The following is a 22689-nucleotide window of genomic DNA, read 5'->3' on the forward strand; positions in this document are numbered from 1 at the left end:
ACGTTTTGTCTTTCGCTTATTATTCAGTTTGATATTTTACAATGTAGAAACTGTCACCATTCTGGACGGCTGTTCAACGGATCTTAAAGGGCTTCTGTCACCCCCCAAAAGTCATTTTTCGTTTTTTTGGCTACTTAAAATCCTTAGGCCTCTTTCACACGAGCGTGGCGGATTAGGTCTGTTCAGTGAAACTAGCACTATTTTGCAAGCAAGTTCAGTCAGTTTTGTCTGCGATTGCGTTCAGTTGTTCATTTTTTTTCCGCGCGGGTGCAATGCGTTTTGATGCGTTTTTTTTATGCGCGTGATAAAAAACATAAGCTTTACAAACAACATCTCCTAGCAACCATCAGTGAAAAACGCATTGCACCCGCACTTGCTTGCGGATGCAATGCGTTTTTCACGCAGCCCCATTCACTTCTATGGGGCCAGGGCTGCGTGAAAAACGCAGAATATAGAACATGCTGTGATTTTCACGCAACGCAGAACTGATGTGTGAAAAACAACGCTCATGTACACAGACCCATTGAAATGAATGGGTCAGGATTCAGTGCGGGTGCTATGCGTTCACATCACGCATTGCACCCGCACGGAAAACTCGCTCGTGTGAAAGGGGCCTTATACTGCGATTTTTTTTTTTTTTTTATATATATAGGGCTCTTAGTCTTTTTTGTTCACTAGTTTCTTTAAAAAACGGACTTTTATAATATGTAAATTACCTCTCTACCAGCAAGTAGGGAGGTTACTTGCTGGTAGCAGCCGCATCCTGCTTTAAAAAAAACGCCCCCTCCTCCTGTTGATTGATAGGGCCAGCGATCGCTCTCATCCTCTGGCTGGCCCTGTCTGCGTTATAAATCTCGCGCCTCGCGCACTGAGGAAGGAGCGGCCGAGCGAGCGTCCTCCTCTCAGCGCGCCTGCGCCGACTGAAGACAGCGCGATGCTAATGTCGGTAGTGCGCTGCGGAATATGTCAGGTAAGTGCGTAAAATATATAAATAAAAAATAAATATGGCATTTTCTAATTGGCAATGCCACGTAGCATTACTAGTTTTGTCCAGGATGCATAGAGTAAAAAGTAAATCTGAGGAATAAAAAACTAAAATGTTACATTAATGGTGGAGTTCCCCTTTAAGCAAGTTGTCATTCTGTATGGGATATGTCGATATGCTATCTCTTAATCGCACTGACATTTTGGACTCTTGAGATTGTAAAATGTCAGTCATGTGGTCGGACCTCGTGTTTTTGTAGTCATGTGTTTTCCTTAAGGTATTTTTATTACTAGGTAAAGATAAAATCTTCCTGAGCGGTCTGTGACCATGGCCCGGATTACTGTGCCGGTGTCTGATCCTGCTGCCTGTTTATTCATTGCCTAGGCTCGGCGGGTGACCATAGCTACTTTCACATCTGCGATTCCCTTTCCGCTATAGATATCCGTCAGAGGATCTGAATAGCGGGGGAGGGGGCGCTTCAGTTTTGTCCCCATTCATTGTCAATGGGGACAAAACTGAGCTGAAGGGAACGGAGCGCACCAGAATGCATTCCGTTCCTTTTCATTGTGTTCCCATGACGCACAGAAAAGCGCTGCAAGCGCGGAGCAAGACGGATCCGTCGTGACTCACAATGTAACTCAATGGTGAAGGATCCGATTTTTTTTTCTTGCACAAAAAAAAACAGATCTGTCCTCCATCGACTTACAATGATTTTAGTGCTGGATCCGTCTTGGCTATTTTAAAGATAATACAACCGGATCCGGTCATAACGGATGCAGACGGTTGTATTATCGTGACAGAAGCGTGTAACTTTTTGTCGCGCGGCAAATGTCGTCGTGTAGACCTAGCCTAAGGGTCCATTTACATGGACAGAAAAACTGCCAGTAACGAGGACCGGCTGATGTTATAGCTAGGCCCTTGGCAATTATCTCCAGGGGTTTGCAGGAATGGTCATTTGTCCAATAGTTCCTCCACTATTCAGAGATACTGTATCTCCTTATGGACAGCGCCTAGGTGGGGGTCTTATAGGCTGGGCAGTATTCCTCTGGGATAAGGATATGCGAATCAGCTCTTAGCACACTGAGCCTCTAAGGCTACTTTCACACGTGCGGCAGAGTGCCGGATCCATCAAAACGTATGCAAACTGATGGCATTTGTAAGACTGATCAGGATCCTGATCAATCTTAAAATGCATTGAAATGCCGGATCAGTCTTTCCGGTGTCATCCGGAAAAACGGATCTGGTATTTAATTTTTTTCACATTTTTTCCGGTCTGCAAGTGTTCTGGAATTTTGGCCGGAGATAAAACCGTAGCACGCTGTGGTATTATCTCCGTCCTGATCAGTCAAAATGACTGAACCGAAGACATCCTGATGCATCCTGAATAGATTGCTCTCCGTTCAGAATGCATGGGGATAAAACTGATCAGTTCTTTTCCGGTATTGAGCCCCTAAGACGGAACTCAGCGCCGGAAAAGAAAAACGCTAGTGTGAAAGTACCCTTATGCCACCAGATACAATTAACATTTTTGTCAGAATCACACTCCCTGCTAACACGAGGGGGCGTACTGTCAAGAAACAGTCATTTTTGTCTGCTTAAAGGATCGTTCTGGTGACCATTGACCTGTGTAAAAGAACCTAAAAGGGGTTTTCCTACAAAAAAATTCTAGTTTTGAAACCAGCACCTGGATCTGAACCCTTTTGTAATTGCATGTAATTAAAAACTTAGCATAGCCACTAAGTTATTCAGTGAAATCTGTCTGTATAGCGCCACCTGCTTTTTTTTTTCCCTTTTTTTTTTTTTTTTTTTTTAAATCTCTCTGTCCTGCTCACTGGGATGGCCGCACATGCTCAGTTCCATCCTTCAACTGCCACCAGCTGCAGCAGAAAGGGCATGCCCCCGACAGCATAAAATAAATCTAGCAGAACAATGGAAGCAATGAATGGAGAGATCTCTGGACCCATGTGAGGTCCTACCTTTTGCCAATATCTGATCAGCGGGGGTCCGACACCCCTCCCACCCAATCAGCTGTTCGACCCTAGCTCCAGCCTTGGTAGTAACTGCAGCGCTGCTTCCATTGAAGTGAATAGGAACAGTGCTGCAGTAACCAACTCTGTCCACTACGCAGCGCCGTAGCTACCCCAGAACAGCTGATCAACGGAGGTGTGGGGTGTCGGACCCCCACCGATTAGATATGCATAGCCTATCATTTGGATAGGCCATCAGTAGTAAAATCCTGGACAACCCCTTTAAGGGTCCATTCACACATCCGCAATTCCATTCCGCATTTTGCGGAACGGAATTGTGGACCCATACATTTCTATGGGGCCGCACAACGTGCGGCCCCGATCTGTAATTGCGCACTTCCGGGTCTGCAATTCCGATCCTGAAAAAAAATAGAACATGTCCTATTCTTCTCCGCAATAGCGGACAAGAATAGGCATATTCTCTTAGTGCCGGCAATGTGCGGTCCGCAAAATGCGGAACGCACATTGCCGCTGTCCGTGTTTTGTGGATCTGCAAAACGCACACGGATGTGTGAATGGACCCTAACAACGGGGCTCGAGTATTTTCATGGCGGCCTGGTGAGCTATTTTTGTGACTTTCTTCTCACGTCCTATGCTCTCACCCAGCGCTCATAAATCTCCCCCGTGTGTTATATCTGCCGCTCGCCCGCTCTCTGTACTTAGACGGTAAACAACATTCTTGTTATAGTCGCTGGTGTTTTTTTTTTTTTACCTTTTGGGTATTGTCACTGATGCCGCCAGCCGTTATCCGGTAGGATGTCACATTAATAGCTTTGTAAATACGTTACATTAATTATCTTGTACTAATTCTGAGTTACATCCTGTAGAGTTCTCCAGTGCTGCATTCACAAGTCTGCAGACTTCAGAGCTGAAATCTCCTAATCTGATATAGGATAAACTTTAATTTTTTAGGTCCAGCTAAATATTTTTTTTTCCATTAGCAGCCACAATTTAGTGGCATTCAAAAATTAAAATATACATTAAAGGGGGTTTTCTCACTTCAGCAAGTGGCATTTATTATGTAGAGAAAGTTAATACAAGGCCCTTACTAATGTAATGTGATTGTCCATATTGCCTCCTTTGCTGGCTGGCGTCATTTTTCCATCACGTTATACCCTGCTCGCTTCCATGATTATGACCACTGCTGCAGCGCAGATACCAGGTGACCAGGACAGGAGCTGCCGCGTGTGTCTGCCTGTTCACGCTCCTACATACCCCTTTAAGGCCTCATGCACACGGCCGTTGTTTTGGTCTGCATCCGAGCTGTAGTTTTGACGGCTCTAATTCGGACCCATTAACTTCAATGAGGCCGCAAAAGATGTGGACAGCACTCCGTGTGCTGTCCGCATCCGTTGCTCCGTTCCGTCGTCCGCAATTATAATTTTTTTTAACTTGTCCTATTCTTGTCCACGTTTTGCGGACAAGAATAGGCAGTTATATTAATGGCTGTCTGTGCCGTTCCGCAAATTGCGGAATGCACACGGACGCCATCTGTGTTTGGCGGATCCGTGATTTGGTGGTGTGCAAGAGGCCTAAGGAGAAGGTTCCTTCGACCCCTCGAGATTCTCATTATGTAATTGTGTTGAATGCAGTCATAGCAATCTCTTCCGTATAGTACTTCTGCCACCTCTATATGAATGATGTTATCGTCTCCGCCATGATTTACACTGCTTTATCTCTTCATTACTATTTTGCACGTTTAAGAAATTCTTACAAACGTTGCATTTTCTTTTCCCGACAAAGAGTCCGGTTGCTCAACCTGCATAGGAAATAACGACGAGTTGTAAGACGCGGTCACAAGTTTCCTGCGCTTTTCCTATTTTTGTGAAGTATATCAAGTGCCGTTTGTTCTGTTTTTGTAGCCTTTCGCTCTCTTCCTCTGTGACCAGATTTCTCTCCAACTACCTGACTCAGCAGAAGTAGCAGTTTATAACCCCAGCATTTCCTGCATTTTCCCTGCGCCAGGATTTCACAATCTCTGGTCCATGTAACCCCCGGGAGGACAATGACCAGATGATCCACATCAGCTTTGGCCTCTTCTCGTAACATCACAGTCCATATAATATCTGCACGTTCTTAGGGAATTTAGACCTATATAGTAGGTGGAGGCGTCGTCTGTGTAGAAATGATATTTCTTTACATTTCCTCCCACGCGCTTTAGACCTTTGCTTCCCCCGGAACTGTGGGGCGGGAGTTCCCCAGAACAGTCTATGACCTCATACTTCTACAGGAAACGCGATCAGCAAATATACAATCTCTGAAAACGTTTTACCTGTCTGTATCCTTCGTAGAACTGGGAGTAGGGGGTTCATATGTAGCACACAAAGTGTCGGGTTCCCTTTGGAAATATGATGGGTGTCACTCCTTTAGACAATACAATTGTGGCGGCTGTAGCAGTGTGTATACAGTATATTTCGGCCTATATTTGTGCCGGAAAAGTGGCGTCAGGAAGTCGCTCATGGCTGGACCAGATATAACGTTCTGGTTCATGTTATTCCCATTGATCAGCTGTAGATTGTGGAGGGATCTGGCGGAAAGTGTTCAGTTTTCCTGCAGCTCCCCCGCAGGAGAAATGAGGCATTACACAGTTCTCACTGAAATTAAAGGGCATCTGTCAGCAGTTTTGTACCTATGACACTGGCTGACCTGTTACATGTGCGCTCGGCAGCTGAAGGCATCTGTGTTGGTCCCATGTTCATATGTGCCTGCATAGCTGATGTTTTATTATACGGAAATGAGCCTCTAGGTGCAATGGGGGCGTTGCCGTTACCGTCTCTGCAACCGCTGCGCCCTCTGCACTTTGATTTAGGCCTCATGCACACGACTGTTGTGTGCATCCGTGGCCGTTGTGCCGTTCTCCGTTTTTTTTGCGGACCCATTGACTTTCAATGGGTCCGTGGAAAAATCGGAAAATGCACCGTTTGGCAGCCGCATCCGTGATCCGTTTTTCCTGGCCGTGAAAAAAATATGACCTGTCCTATTTTTTTCACGGCCAACGGTTCACGGACCCATTCAAGTCAATGGGTCCGTGAAAAAACACGGATGCACACAAGATTGTCATCCGCGTCCGTGATCCGTGTCCGTGATCCGTGTCTGTTTTTTCCTATCATTTCAATGGCAAAATGACAAACATTTTTTTTTCATTTTTCATGTCCGTGGATCCTCCAAAAATCAAGGAAGACCCACGGACGAAAAAACGGTCACTGATCACGGACCTACGGACCCCGTTTTTGCGGACCTTAAAAAAAAACGGTCGTGTGTATGAGGCCTTAAGGAGATGCCAGGGCCACGTTTAGGCCTAGTTCAGACGAATGTTTTTTTTGCGAGTGTATGGGCCGTTTTTTTGTGTTCCATTCATTTCAATAGTTCCACAAAAAAAACATAATGTACTCCGTGTGCATTCAGTTTCCGTATTTCCGTTTTTCCGTTCCGTTGAAAGATATAACATGTCCTATATTTGGCCGCAAATCATGTTCCGTGGCTCCATTCAAGTCAATGGGTCCGCAAAAAAAACAGAACATATACGGAAATGCATCCGTATGTCTTCCGTATCCGTTCCGTTTTTTCTGAACCATCTATTGAAAATGTTATGCCCAGCCCAATTTTTTCTATGTAATTGCTGTATACTGTACATGGCATACGGAAAAATGGAACAGAAAAACTGAAACACAACGGAACTCAAAAACGGAACAACGGATCCGTAAAAAACGGACCGCAAAAAACTATAAAAGCCATACGTTCGTGTGAACTAGGCCTTACACTGCTTGGCTCTGACAATCAAAGTGGAGGGCACAGCAGCTGCAGAGAGAGCAGAGCCTCTAGGTGTAACGGTAACGCCCCCGTTGCACCTAGAGGCTCATTTCCATATAATAAAACTTCATTATTTCTCAGCAATGCGGACACATATGAACATGGGACCAACACAGATGCCTTCAGCTGCCAGGCGCACATGTAACAGGTCAGCCAGTGTCATAGGGACAAATCCCTTTAAAGGGGTATGGTTTGTGATGTCGTATAGCTAGTAAATACCCTCTATATTTATGATTGGTGTGGGTCTGACCCCTGGGGCCCCCAGCAATTCTTAGAATGAAGGAACAGCATTGCCCCTTCTAACTTTTTGATGCACAGTGGCTGTTCACTTGAATGGGACTAAGCTTCACTGCACCGCGGGTGACGGGGGAGGCTTTACAGGGGAAAAACAGTCACTGTGGCCCCTGAAGGCCTCATGATCTACGTGCTGGTTTAAAAAAAAAAATAAATGGAATATTTCTCATGGGACAAGACCTTTTAAGTTTAGAATTTGAAATTCGGATTTTTGGATTGTTACATGTGCTGGTATCTTGTAGCATTGTTTCTATGGTGTTTTTTCCCTTCTGTATCATTATACACCTACAATATGCAAAGACCTCGCTGTATTCCTGCCATAGAGCGGCTCTGTAGAAGCGAACACTTTGCATTCGGTGAAGCCGTGTTACAGCCCTGAAGGTTTGTGTTGTGCTTGGGCGTCCTTGGTGATGTATTTGCATTCTTACAAGATTTACCTGCTGGAATTCAATAACTTGTTATTTCAGCTTAAGAACATCGTGTTACAAGCAGTTGAGATTGAGCTGCTTTGCTCTGGGCGACCGGGGGTGGACTGGGAACTTAAAGGGCCCCTGGGGGGAAAAAAATAAACTAAAAGTGGCCCCATATTGTAGGCAAGTTCAAATTGACAGAAGGCAACAAAAGTAGGCGGGGCTAACATATGTAGGCGGGGCCTACAATACCGTGATGCAGCACACTATACTGCCCCAGCAGAACCAAACACCACAGTGCAGCACAATATACTGCCCCAGCAGAACCAAACACCACAGTGCAGCACAATATACTGCCCCAGCAGAACCAAACACCACAGTGCAGCACAATATACTGCCCCAGCAGAACCAAACACCACAGTGCAGCACAATATACTGCCCCAGCAGAACCAAACACCACAGTGCAGCACAATATACTGCCCCAGCAGAACCAAACACCACAGTGCAGCACAATATACTGCCCCAGCAGAACCAAACACCACAGTGCAGCACAATATACTGCCCCAGCAGAACCGAACAACACGGTGCAGCACAATATTCTGCCCCAGCAGAACCAAACACCACAGTGCAGCACAATATACTGCCCCAGCAGAAACAAGCAACACGGTGCAGCACAATATACTGCCCCAGCAGAACCAAACACCACAGTGCAGCACAATATACTGCCCCAGCAGAACCAAACAACACGGTGCAGCACAATATACTGCCCCAGCAGAACCAAACACCACAGTGCAGCACAATATACTGCCCCAGCAGAACCAAACAACACAGTTCAGCACAATATACTGCCCCAGCAGAAACAAGCAACACAGTGCAGCACAATATGCTGCCCCAGCAGAAACAAGCAACACAGTGCAGCACAATATGCTGCCCCAGCAGAAACAAGCAACACAGTGCAGCACAATATGCTGCCCCAGCAGAAACAAGCAACACAGTGCAGCACAATATGCTGCCCCAGCAGAAACAAGCAACACAGTGCAGCACAATATGCTGCCCCAGCAGAAACAAGCAACACCGTGCCGCACAATATGCTGCCCCATCACCATACTGAGGACAGTGATGCAGTTGAATTACAGATGTCTAATCTCCTGAGTCTGTTAATTACATTTCATGAAGTTTGTTACATCCCATTGCGGGTCCAAGCTGATAAGGTTGGGGATGCAGCCGCCTGGCGGTGCTGTGTACAATACGTCTATAGGTCCCCATATAGCCAATCTATAGAAGTGTTACATGGATAGATTCAAAAGGGTATCCAGAAACAGCGCCACTATCTTCTAATGGTCGTGTCTGGTATTAAAGGGAGTCTGTCACCAAGATATGACGATATACCCCACTTACATGGCTCTCTAGCACACCTATCCATGATTTAAATGGTGCCTTTGTAAGTTTATTCCATACGCAAATGAGGGCTCGCAAGTGCTCAGGGGCGGCTTTCGGTGTGTAGGAGCCCAGGCTGCTCTGCCTTTTTTTACATTACTCCTCCCCAGCAGTGATGGCCAGTTCGCAGTGTTCGCCAGCAAACACATGCGGGCTGCCATCTTGACTCACCCGTCCGGCGATGCACAGGTAAGCGCGAGCCGGTCTGAAATCAAATGCGGTCACCGGGAGCAGGCAGTTCCGAGAACAGCCGCCGGGGTCCTTCATCGGGTTGTTCTTGGAACTGCCTGCTCCCGGTGACCGCATTTGATTTCAGACCGGCACGGGCACAGGTAAGAGCTTACCTGTGCATCGCCGGACTTGTGAGTCAAGGTGGCAGCCGCTGGCGAACACTGCGAACTGGCCATCACTGCTCCCCAGCATCTTTCTTAGCCCGCCCTGCAAGTCCCTTGCGTCATCCACAGGACCGGGCGATATCCCACACGTGCACAGTGCACCTCTGGTGCTGGCATGAGCACTGTGATGCCCATTGTGGGAATGGCATCGCTACATGTAGTGCACATGCACTGGCATGAAACCAGTGACTAGGGGGTGGACCAGAAGCAAACTGGAGGCCGGCGCATGCACACTACATGTAGCGATGCCGTGCCCACAATGCTCGCTCCGGCGGTGCACTGCGCACGCGCGGGATATTGTCCGGTCCTGTGGATGACGCAAGGGACTTGCAGGGCGGCCAAGGAAGATGCTGGGGAAGAGTATTGTAAAAAGAAGGCAGAGCAGCCTGGGCTCCTACACACCGAACGCCGCCCCCGGGCACTTGCGAGTGCTCATTAGCGTATGGAATAAACAGCGTTTTTCCTGCTTGTGAAAGTCAGAAGAAAATTAGAAAGGTACCATTTGAATCCTGGATAGATGTGCTAGAGAGCCATGTAAGTGGGTATAACGTCATATTTGGTGACAGACTCCCTTTAACATAGTAACATAGTACATAAGGCTGGAAAAAGACATTTGTCCATCCAGTTCGGCCTGTTATCCTGCAAGTTGATCCAGAGGAAGGCAAAAAAAACCAGTGAGGTAGAAGCCAATATTCCCCACTTAAGGGGGAAACAATTCCTTCCCGCCTCCAATCAGGCAATCAGAATAACTCCCTGGATCAACGACCCCTCTCTAGAAGCTATAGCCTGTAATATTATTACGCTCCAGAAATACATCCAGGCCCCTCTTGAATTCCTTTATTGTACTCACCATCACCACCTCCTCAGGCAGAGAGTCCATAGTCTCACTGCTCTTACCGTAAAGAATCCTCTTCTATGTTTGTGTACAAACCTTGGGGGTCATTTACTAACAGATATACGCCACTTTTTGGCCTATATCTGTTGCAAATAACCTTTGCTTCACAATCTGTGACTTTCCCCCCTCTCACACCAGGTCTAAAAAAATAAGGGGGCATGGTATGGGTGGGGAAGGGGGCAGTCTGGCTGGCTCTTTTATTTACTATTTTTGACGCCTGTTTTAGGCTTAGAAAATTGTCGAAATCTACACCAGCAAGGGATCCGCTGAAGTTATCTAGAGGCCGGTGCACCCACCTGCAGCTAAAGGGGTATCAGCCTACAGCTGGGCATTGTGGGAGTTGTAGTTTTACAACAGCTGGAGGGCCGCAGGTTGAGCATGGCTGCTCTAGATGTACTGGATGTCCCCTTGTATTGCAGCTCCCAGCGGTTGGACCTCTACCGATTAGATACTTATTTCCTATCCTGTGGATAAGATCTCTTAATGGGACCTGCACACGGGTGGCGGTAGTGAAACAGAATTTCCCGCATGGATTTCTCTGTGATTCTGCAACAAAAACCGCATGTGTTACTTGGATTTTGCTGCAGATTTGCTGCAGATCATCCCCTTTAAAAATCCACAGAAACAATTGACATGCTGCATATTTTAAAATCCGCACCGTCGGTCAGTTTCCACAATCTCGCTCACCGTGCTGGTACTGTATTACGCTGCGGTTTTTCTACACAAAAAATCTGATATCCGCATAATTTGCAGTTACTCTAAAAGGGATCTGCTCTGAATTATAGACAAAAACGGAGGGAACCAGCGGCGAGGGTGTCCTGGTAGTGCCATGAAATATAAGGTCAAGTTTCCTTCCCTCTACGCCACCATCGCTATCTAGCGAGCGTCGCCTTTCTCTTTTCTTTGCCCTGTATATGCTTGCTCCATGGTGTAATTTCGGCGTTGGCTCTGCCTCTGACAGTGTCGTTTGTGGATAATTATGGCGCATTACTCAATTCTGCTGTTTTTTCTCTGAACAGGAGTACATCATACGTGTCCAGCGAGGCATATCCATGGAGAACAGCTGGCAGGTAACCCATTAATTTATTTGCTCCCGTCTTCTACATTGCAAACACGTCCCAGAGTCACAGCTAAAAAAAAACAGGAGACCATTAATAATGCAGCCCGCTAGAACATTGTGTATCGACGTGATGGCGGAAACGTAGCTACATAAAAAAATAAGAAACGGCTGATGCAAACTGCACAGGGGGGCACGAAGGGTTAATGTGGTCGCTTGTCGTCTGATCGCTGCGGGGCTTATACGGATCAGAGTGGACGTTCCCTTTAAGCCATAGGCGTAATAATAATCACGTTATTATACAGTTATGGCTCCGACCAGTCAAAACTTTTAAAAAATTTGATGTAGTCGCTTCAATCACAGCATCTAATCAGTGACAATCGGTCCGATTATTATTATTTTTTGCACCTGAAGCGATCCACTTTCAAGCGATGAAAGGTATCAGACTATTGGCCTGTGTGTGACCAGTTCAACTGGAACAAAACATCTAGAACTGCAAGTCCCAGCATGCTCAGACCCAATCAGACATTCCCGTGTGAGAGTGACACTCGACACCGTGCAGCCTCTATGCGATGCGACCACGCCGAGACGGTACGGAAGTTCTTAGGACCTTAGTGGTCGCTGCAGTACATTACAGCTTCTAGGTAGTTTCTTGTACACGCTTGTTACATATGAACCCATGAGGCCTATAGGGATCAGTGCACAAATTCCGCAGATGCAGGGTATAGCTGTGTGGGTTATACTGCAGTAGACCGTCTCGGCGTCTTTTCCTCTGAAGCGTAAAATTAGAGGGGCCGGTTTGGTAAATGTAATAGGAGCAAGCAGGCTGGTAGATGTAGTGGCCGTGACCGGGCCGCAGCTCCTTTGATATATTTTTAATGGAGGCATGCTCTAACCTTCTAATCCCCCAGGCTACTCTGTCTTCTAGCTAAGAAACTTTAGGCCTCATGCACACGACTGTATCTGTTTTGCGGTCCGCGCGTCGTCCGCATTGACTCCAGTGGTTCCGTGCTCCATATTTTACGGACATGTTCTTTCTTTTTGCGGAACGGACATACGGATGCGGAAAGCACATGGATGGATGATCGGCGTGTTTTCCGCATCCGTATGTCCATTCTGCAAAAAGAACATGTCCTATATTTGGCCACACAAGGCAGACCACGGAGCCGTTAAAGCCAATTAGTCCACAAAAAATGAGGATCTAACACGAGGGGTATCCTTAGTTTGCGGATCCACAATTTGCAGACTGCAAAATACATAGTTGTGTGCATGAGGCCTTCCATGGCCTCTGTTTCTGTGTAGCTGAAGCTAGAGGGGTCCGCTTGTACCATAGATGGCCCGGTGCCCGGTGTTTCGCACTTTCATGTATGATTTGTGTTATGTCTTGCAGATAATTAGACGATACAGTGACTTTGACATGCTCAACAACAGCCTGCAGGTAACGTGTGCCTCATGTTGTGTTACAGGGTTTTCTTCTGCTCTTTATGGATTCTTTTTACAAGCCCTCTCCACCTCCCCTCTTGGGATCCCTCTCCACCTCCCCTCTTGGGATCCCTCTCCACCTCCCTCTTGGGATCCCTCTCCACCTCCCTTCTTGGGATCCCTCTCCACTCCCCCTCTTGGGATCCCTCTCCGCCTCCCCTCTTGGGATCCCTCTCCGCCTCCCCTCTTGGGATCCCTCTCCGCCTCCCCTCTTGGGATCCCTCTCCACCTCCCCTCTTGGGATCCCTCTCCGCCTCCCCTCTTGGGATCCCTCTCCGCCTCCCCTCTTGGGATCCCTCTCCGCCTCCCCTCTTGGGATCCCTCTCCGCCTCCCCTCTTGGGATCCCTCTCCGCCTCCCCTCTTGGGATCCCTCTCCGCCTCCCCTCTTGGGATCCCTCTCCGCCTCCCCTCTTGGGATCCCTCTCCGCCTCCCCTCTTGGGATCCCTCTCCGCCTCCCCTCTTGGGATCCCTCTCCGCCTCCCCTCTTGGGATCCCTCTCCGCCTCCCCTCTTGGGATCCCTCTCCGCCTCCCCTCTTGGGATCCCTCTCCGCCTCCCCTAAGGCCTATTGCACACGGCCGTTTTTTTTTCCCGTTTACTGGCCGTTTTTTGCGTTCCGTATACGGTCCGTATACGGAACCATTCATTTCAATGGTTCCGCAAAAAAAACGGAATGTACTCCGTATGCATTCCGTTTCCGTATTTCCGTTCCGTTTTAACATAGAACATGTCCTATTATTGCCCGCAAATCACAGTCCGTGGCTCCATTCAAGTCAATGGATCCGCAAAAAAAACGGAACACATACGGAAATGCATCCGTATGTCTTCCGTTTCCGTTCCGTTTTTTCCTGAACCATCTATTGAAAATGTTATGCCCAGCCCTATATGCCATACGGAAAAACGGAGCGGAAAAACGGAACAGAAACGGAAACACAACGGAAACAAAAAACGGAACAACGGATCCATGAAAAACGGACCGCAAAACACTGAAAAAGCCATACGGTCGTGTGCAATAGGCCTAAAGAGGATGTTCTAGATGCCCCGCTCCTTAATTTTTAATCTTATCACTCGTCTTCTGTACTTCGGAAACTGCGTCGTCCTAATCGTCTTGGTACATGAGCAGAGTCCTACAAATCCTAAAGAGACAGAGATGTGTGCAGAGCAGTGGATCTTGGCTCTGTCACTTAAGACGCAGATTACCTTGCCACGTGTGGTATAACCCTAGAAACTCCATAATGACTGGGATGTTACTTTAGAGTCTTTTTCTAAGGATTTTTCTTCAGTATCCCGACTTTACTTTCAAACCTGCCCCAATCTGACATTGCAGCGGTGCCCATGCCGATCCCCGTTCTTCTCCCATAGCTCGCCGTCTCATTTACCACCATGTTCGCTCTCCAATGTGCCTCATTCCGGGTGTAATTGGATTTTCGGTCGCTTGTCAGAACTGATCATTTCCTTGGCTCAGATCCGGCGTGTAGCCGCTGCTCCATGCTTCCTATCCTCTGCATTAGAGCGCCCTGGCTTTTCTTCGCTTAATGTGCACAAATTGGATTTTTTAGGACAGATGGTTAGGAAATGGAGCACAAATGCATGAAAGCGGGACGCGCGATCTCGCAGGCAGTTCAGGTTACAAGCTGGTGGAGAACATAATGGTTTTTTTCATATCAGATGGGACAGTTTATTTTAAGGTCTGTCCCCGCAGACACGCGTCTCTTCAGCTCCTCTTGAAGCTGTCCTCGCCGACGCTCATTAAACTGGAAGAACGCTTTCATCCGATATATTTTTTTAATGAGAATGAAGCCTGGAATCGGCTGTTATGGAGCAGTCACAGGGTCCGGGGCGGCAGCGGGTCATAATCCTATCAAACAGTCATTTGTGATGTGCTTACAGTACATTATCTCTGCGCGCTCTGTCCCCTCTCTGATCAAAAGACTCTCTTTATTCCAGCGATCCGGTTTTCTGATTGAGTTGTGACTGTGAAATCAGATGTTAAAAAGTCTATTGACACCTTTTTTAAATGAAGCACACGGGCGGCTTGTAGGGTTCAACTCTGTGATTAAAGGGAACCTGTCAGCGGGATTTTGTGTATAGAGCTGAGGACATGGGTTGCTAGATGGCCGCTAGCACATCCGCAATATCCAGTCCCCATAGCTCTGTGTGCTTTTATTGTGTAAAAAAATGATTTTATAGATAGATAGATATATATATATATATATATATATATATATATATATATATATGTGTAAATGAGAGGCTACTAACGTTTCCGCAGCCGAACCACACCCACTGTGAAGGAGCCCAGCACTGCCCCGCATCCTCCGAATTTCCTCCTTGCTCCCCTACGTCAAGAAAGAGCGCCGTAATCTGGCAATACGCGAGCTAGCGCATGCGCAGTTTCGGCATAGTGTTCCTTCCCTGTGCTGGCATCAGCCTCAGGGAACGAACTGCGCATGCGCTAGTTCGCACATCGCGAGATTACGGCGCTCTAGCTTTGTGACGTCGGGGACCAAGGAGGAGATTCGGAGGACGCGGGGCGGTGCTAGGCTCACAGTGGGCGGGCTGGGCTCACAGTGGGTGGTGCTGGGCTCACAGTGGGCGTGGCTGGGCTCACAGTGGGCGTGGCTGGGCTCAGAGTCGGAGAACGCTGGACTCATCTCTGAAGCATGGAGGAGACAGGACTCATCAAAGGTTCATTTACATATCTATAAAATCGTTTTTTTTTTTACACAATAAAAGCACACAGAGCTTTGGGGACTGGGTATTGCGGATGTGCTAGTGGCCATCTAGCAACCCATGTCCTCAGCTCTATACACAAAATTCCGCTGACAGGTTCCCTTTAAATCCAAGACTCGCTCAAAACTTGAAATTTTGATTTGCACTTCACTCGCCCGATGTCTGTTTTAGTAGATACTTGCATTGTCGGTTAAAAAAACACAAAAAAACTGCAGTGTTTTTTAGAATTTTGTCGTTCCTCTGTTATTCTTCTTGGAAATCTAAACATAAATGGACCAGGGGATATTACTATTTCCTCTGTCAATAATGTGGGTGTATCAGAACCAATGAATCAGAGTATGTGGGGACACCCCCTTTAGACACGTAGATTGGCAGCTCCTAATTGTCAATTTATTTCCAGAAAACATTACAGAAGAAGGGCACAGTGCTGAGCTTTAAGGGAATCTGTCATCGACCTCTGTCATCGGCACGTGGCCGTGCTTCACCTGATCAAAACTCCATTCCCAAACTATGACACTTTTTCTTAATACGCAAATCAGGCATTTGATGCAATGAGGGCGTCACCATTGCTCTCGTTGCACCCAAGCTCCGCTCCTTTCTGTGACCAGCCCCTCCCTCTCTGTTTTGATTGACAGGGCCAGGCAGCCAGAGAGGGAGCTGGCCACAGTAAGGGGCGGAGCTTGGATAAAACGAGAGCAATGGTGACTCCCTCATTGCACCAAAGGCCTAATTTGCATATTAAGAAAATGTGTCATAACTCTGGAATGGAGCCTCAGATCAACAAAAGGAAAAACAGCGTTTTGATCAGGTGAATAGGTACGGTTTCAATAGTCTGAGACTATAATCCTGTTTCTGGACGTTTTTTTTATTTTTTAAATATAACTTTTATTTCTATTTTAATAAACAATATAGCCACAAAAACATATAAATTTAAAACAGCATATGGAGGGCAAAGTGCTGTTAGGGGACTATAGGTTTAGCAACCACTGCTCAGGTTGATCAGGTGAAAGCACAGCTGTGTGTCTATGCCAGGAATGGCCAACCTGCGGCTCTCCAGCTGTTGCAAAACTACAACTCCCATCGTTCCCGGACAGCCTACATCTTTCAGCCTACAGCAGGGCATGGTGGGAATTGTAGTTTTGCAACAGCTGGAGAGCCGCAGGTTGAGCATCCCTGGTCTATGCAAACAGCTGGATGGGGAGGTCGCTGGGGGCCGACTCCACTGCTCTAGAATTTATTTCACAAAACATGTCCGGAATGATGAGGCGAGTGAATATTTATAGTCTTCATGAAATAGCATTTCTGGAGTATCTCCATATTGCACTGCTCCCCTGTTATTTCTCCTAGAAGCAGCTTGACGTCATCCTTTGTGCCTGCGTGGGCGCCTGCACAGTCTGATGATGTCCAATCAGTATTGTCAGTGCCAGACTGTGCAGACTTTGACAAGGGGAATGGAAGCGCCCAGTTGTTAATTTATTCATACCTTTCTAGTAGGAATAACAGAGGGACAACACTTCACAGAGTTATGAGAAATGATGCTCCAGAATTTATGGGGTATACAAGTATTTATTGAAGCTGACATATCAGAAGAGGCGACCAGTCCTCTTTAAAGGGGTTGTCTTGTCTACTGAAAGGAAATCCCTTACTCACCGTCACTGCAGAAGCAGGGAGCAGCAACCTTCGCCGCTCCAGCTGCGGTAAAACTACAACTCCCAGCATGCACACTTGACAGGTTTTTTTTGTAACTCCCATAGAAGTGAAAGGAGGATTGCTGTTTACTGCTTGGAGGAACCAGTAGCTAAAGTTAACTGGATAGCTGGGGGTCCCACCTCTGGGACCTGCAGATATCTCAGGAGTGGTGGTCCTCTCTCCTTTCATTTCAATGGGAGTAAGCATGCTCTCTAATCACAGCAGCCATGAGGCAGGGGTTGGGGGACCCCCGTTATTGAGATAGATGGAGGTCCCACCTCTGGACCTGAATGCAGAGCACGCAGAACCTCTGCCCACAAACACCCCCTGGTCCCAGCCGATCTCATTGCACAACTTTGGAGGTTTGTTTTTCTAGGTTCTTTTTTCGGTTTACTCTGATTTTTCTTTCCAGATCTCAGGTTTAAGTCTACCTCTGCCGCCCAAGAAATTAATAGGGAACATGGATCGGGAATTCATTGCCGAGAGGCAGAAAGGACTTCAGAATTATCTGAACTACATCACCTCCAATCATATCCTTAGCAATTACGAACCAGTGAAGAAATTCCTTGACCCCAGCAACTATTCCGCAAACTACACTGGTACGTGATCAAGCCGATTGCGCTTTACTAGAATTGCACTATACTTTACTTACTGGTGGCGTGTTGCAAGGACACACCATCAATCGGGTCCAACTCGGTGTATCCTTGCACAGCGGCGCTCTTGGCCGCCCATCACTTGGCTGGCGCTATATTGCACTTCCATGCACAGCAGGTGTCAGGCGGCACCGCCGTGAAGGAGAAGAGTCCAGAGTCTGAGCGCTACAAATCAGAACGTTATCGCATTCTGTGGTAGGAGTACCCCTTTACGTTCATACAAATGGTGGAGATCACTGAGGACTCCTCTGGCCAAGTAATGGCAGAAGGCCCCAGTCCATGTGGTTTTACACAAGTGACAGAGCCTCGAGGTGACCTCAGGTACTCACAACAAGACAGAATTTGGTGCTTTGCACTTTTCAAAACAGAATTCAGCTCCTGCAGAACCTCTTTTTAGAGGAATGGAGGGTGAGCAGTCGGTGGCTGACCTAAATCTTCATTTTTATTTTTTTTGAAGAATAAAAAAAATGTCAGCAACTGAGGTGGAAATAATGGGATTCTGTAGTAAATGGGATTACGACCCTCATAATGCACGGACCAGCTGCTGCAGAAGCTCTTTGAAGGGCATCTGTCAGTAGATTTGTACCTATGACACTGGCTGACCTGTTACATGTGCACTTGGCAGCTGAAGGCATCTGTGTTGGTACCATGTTCCTATGTGTCCACATTGCTGAGAAAAAAGAAGTTTGAATATATGCAAATGAGCCAACAAGAGCAACAGGGGTGTTGCCATTACACCTAGAGGCTCCGCTCTCTCTGCAACTGCCACGCCCTTTGCACTTTGATAGGCAGGACCAGGCATGATGATGTTTTCACTGCTTGGCCCTGTCAAAGTACAGAGGGCACAGCAGTTGCAGAGAGAGCAGAGCCTGTAGGTGTAATGACAACTCCCCTGTTGCTCCTAGGGGCTCATTTGCATATATTAAAACAATTTTTCTCAGGTGTAACGGCAACGCCCTTGTTGCTCCCAGAGACTTATTTGCATATAATAAAACGTGACTTTTCTCAGCAATGCGGGGACATATGAACATGGGACCAACACAGATGCCTTCAGCTGCCAAGTGCACATGTAACACGTCAGCCAGTGTCATAGGGACAAGTCCGCTGAGCCTCTTCAGGGTATGTCCACAAGGGGCGTAATTTGCAGCAGCAGAATCTGCATGAGTTATGTGCGAATTTTGCACCTTGCAGAGAGTGAGATCGAAAGCAAAAATTTACATCCTGTGGATTTAAAGTCCATTCCGCAGATAAATTTTTGCCGTGGATACCCAGTCCCCATAGCTCTGTGTGCTTTTATTGTATAAAAAAAACGATTTGATGCATATGCAAATTAACCTGAGATGAGTCCTGTCCCTGACTCATCTCACATACAGGACTCATCTCAGGTTAATTTGCATATGCATCAAATCGTTTTTTTTTTTACACAATGAAAGCACACAGAGCTATGGGGACTGGGTATTGCGGATGTGCTAGCGGCCATCTAGCAACCCATGTCCTCGGCTCTATGCACAAAATCCCGGTGACAGGTTCCCTTTAAACACTCATGCCACTTGCAGTGCTTCAGTCCCGAGGACACACCCTTAAAGGGGACCTAAACCTTTTCTGAAACCGCTAAGGTGCAGCAGTGATTCTTGGAGCGCTCTACACCTTCAAGTTTCATCAGCTCTGCTATGTTTTCCCAGTGTGCGGAGTATGAATCCCGTATACCTTAATGGATCTGTACTCTGCAAGCTGGAAAATCCAAGCAGAGGACGATGCAAGCCAAAGGTGCTGAGCAGAAGCGCTTGGTCACAATACATTTCTGATAAGCAGCATTGTATTTGCAGTCGGTTCCTGAGAACACGTGGATTTCAGCTGCTCACTATATAAAGGGCCTGTCTGTTCCATTCCTCACCACACGATGCTATGGGAATACTAGAGGAACAAGAACAGATGATGCAGCTGCCTCTGGTCTGCAAACAATCCCTTTTCAGACGCCGAAATATCTTGTTTTCATTATCAACATTTGTCTGTCTGACTATTCCATAGAGCACCCTAATAACAAGTCATGTTTTATAAGGCAGGTGGCTGACATGGAAGATGTGAGAATGCTTCCTCCACCCACAACATTTTTGAGTTGAATATTACTGAGCTGCAATATCACAGGCAACCTGTAAAAAGGGTGTGGCGCTGTTTTAAAAAGAAAGCAATCGTGTTTATCTAATCCTGAGCAGTACTACGAATGGGAAGGAGCTGAAGTCAAGAGCAGTAATAAAATGAGGTCTCAGAAGTGGCAAAGGTCTTAAAGGGAGACTGTCACTTCAAAGTCAGTAAGCATACCGCTATGTAGGGTAGGTGCCCTGTAACATTTTCTTGTGAAGATCTGGTCCTCCAATCCTTAGAGAGGATTCATTTTATTTTTATGCAAATAACTTTTTGGTGCACCTTGGGAGGAGCTTTCCCTATTTTGTGCGTTTTTCACGCAACGCAGGCCCCATAGAAGTGAATGGGGCTGCGTGAAAATCGCAAGCATCCGCAAGAAAGTGCGGATGTGGTGCGATTTTCACGCACAGTTGCTAGGAGACGATCGGGATGGGGACCCGATCATTATTATTTTCCCTTATAACATGGTTATAAGGGAAAATAATAGCATTCTTTATACAGAATGCATAGTAAAATAGGGCTGAAGGGGTTAAATAATAATAATAATTTAACTCACCTTAATCTACCTGCTCGTGCAGCCGGCTTCTCTTCTGTCTTCTTTGCTGTGCACAGGAAAAGGACCTGTGGTGACTCACAGTGCTCCTCACATGGTCCAGTCACATGATCCATCACCATGGTAAAAAAAGATCATGTGATGGACCATGTGATGCGCGCAGTGACGTCATCAAAGGTCCTATTCCTCACAGATGAAGACAGAAGAGATGCCGGCTGCACGAACAAGTGGATTAAGGTGAGTTAAATTATTTTTAAAATTTTTTTAACCCCTCCAGCCCTATTGTACTATGCATTCTGTATTCAGAATGCTATTATTTTCCCTTATAACCATGTTATAGAGGGAAAATGATACAATCTACACTACAACTAACCCAAACCTGAACTTCTGTGAAGAAGTTCTGGTCTGGGTACCACAGTCAGTTTTTATTCACTCGCGTGCAAAACATATTGCACCCGCGCAATAAAAACTGAACAACGGAACGCAATCGCAGTCAAAACTGACTGCAATTGGGTACCTACTCGCGCGGGTTTGCCGCAACGCATCCGGACCTTATCCGGACACGCTCGTCTGCAAGGGGCCTAAAGGCCTAGTCCAGAAGTGGTAGCAAATTTGCAATTTAACAAGGAACAGTTTGGTCCCTAAGGCAAAATCGTAAGAGGGTTTGGATTGTATTATGGAAGCTTGTAGGACAAGAGATTGGGTCTGCAGCCTGTACAAACTGACTATTTCAGGCTGGTCAGACAAGGTCTTATGTGTAAGGGATCCTGGTGGTACGTTAAGTTGAAGAAGCCCTTCAGGAAAGGTCCACCTTCAGTTGAAGGGCTGGTCGTGGTGGCCACATGGAGGTTTACAGACACTCACCAACATGAAGTCTTTATGATAATTTGGTTTGTACTGAGGAGTCCTTGTGGTCGGGCATTCAGAAAACTTGCTTTACTCCAGTAGGACGCTCTCCGGATTTCCACGCAACATCCCTGACACTTCTACTTCTTTCCCTGCAGAAATTGCCTTGCAGCAAGTCTCCATGTTCTTCCGATCAGAGCCCAAATTTGAGGTGATCGAGCCCTTGAAAGGACATCGGTGAGTATATACAAGTCGTCCGTGGCAGCGGCAGTGACTTGAAGTTCCTTTCTTGCGCACGTTGTCACGTGTTTTCTATTTTACTCCTGCAGGTTGGAGACTCCGGAAAAGATATTTCCTGATGAAATGTAAAAATCAACCAAAAGAGCCCCTGGTCTTAAGCTGGGTAAATCCTTCACGCTCTTCATTTACTATGCCCTTTGACTGAAGCTTCTACCGGTGATGGTGGTACGGCTCATGTTTGGCGTGTGGGTATCATGAGGTCAGATTTTTCAATGATCTGCACCACATCTTCTCTTACGCACTCGGATCCCCCATTTCTGAGATGGTTGGATTCCCCCAGCCTGGTTTTGTGAGTGGGGCTGTGACGTCAGGCCATCGATATCAGATCAGCGAGCATCCGACACTCGGCATCTTTGCCGATCAACTGTTCGGAGGGGCGGTGGTGCTCGGTAGAGCGCTGCAGCCTCCTGAGTGTTTGTCTGCTCTCCTCTACATTGTGCAGGGTTTGTCTCGGAGACTTGAATTGGGAAGAAGCTGTAATTACCTTGTAACATCCATGACTTTGACCCCCACTGATCTGATATTGATAACCTATAATGTGAAGTCGGATTACCCCTTTAAGCTATATTCACATTTTATGCACCGGTAAGGCCGTACTACTACCACTCCATTCAAAACCACAAGGTATTGTCCGGTTACAACAACTTATCCCCTATTCAAAGGATAGGGGATAAGTGTCTGATGGGCTGGGGCCCTCACCGATCTCTAGAATTGGGACCCATGTTCAACCGTTTGAAAGGCACGATGTACGGGCAAGAGCGCTTCACTGCACGTAACCCTGTGGGGGAGACAGCAGAGCGCTTGTACTCGGCTATCTTCAGCAGTCCTATAGAAATGAATAGAGTGGTGTACATGTGTATATCTGCCACCCTGTTCAAACAAGGGAACGTGGCCCCACTTCTTGTGACCAGCAGGGGTCCCAGCGGTCAGACTTCAACCGATCAGACACTTAGGGGGTCATTTATTAGGCACCGGCGATT

The 22689-nt window shown here is 46.9% G+C and overlaps 1 protein-coding gene across 1 annotated transcript in view; it reads left to right on the plus strand.

The window, feature by feature from the left end:
- Positions 1-22689, plus strand: part of PXK (PX domain containing serine/threonine kinase like) — a 70452-nt gene that overhangs the window by 18202 nt on the left and 29561 nt on the right. The window contains 6 exon segments of the mRNA XM_044300663.1: positions 11273-11323; positions 12701-12748; positions 17628-17814; positions 21568-21635; positions 21637-21646; positions 21739-21812. Coding sequence (XP_044156598.1) covers positions 11273-11323; positions 12701-12748; positions 17628-17814; positions 21568-21635; positions 21637-21646; positions 21739-21812 — 438 coding nt within the window.

This window comes from Bufo gargarizans, chromosome 7 (assembly GCF_014858855.1).
Source record: "Bufo gargarizans isolate SCDJY-AF-19 chromosome 7, ASM1485885v1, whole genome shotgun sequence".
Taxonomy (NCBI): Eukaryota; Metazoa; Chordata; class Amphibia; order Anura; family Bufonidae; genus Bufo; species Bufo gargarizans.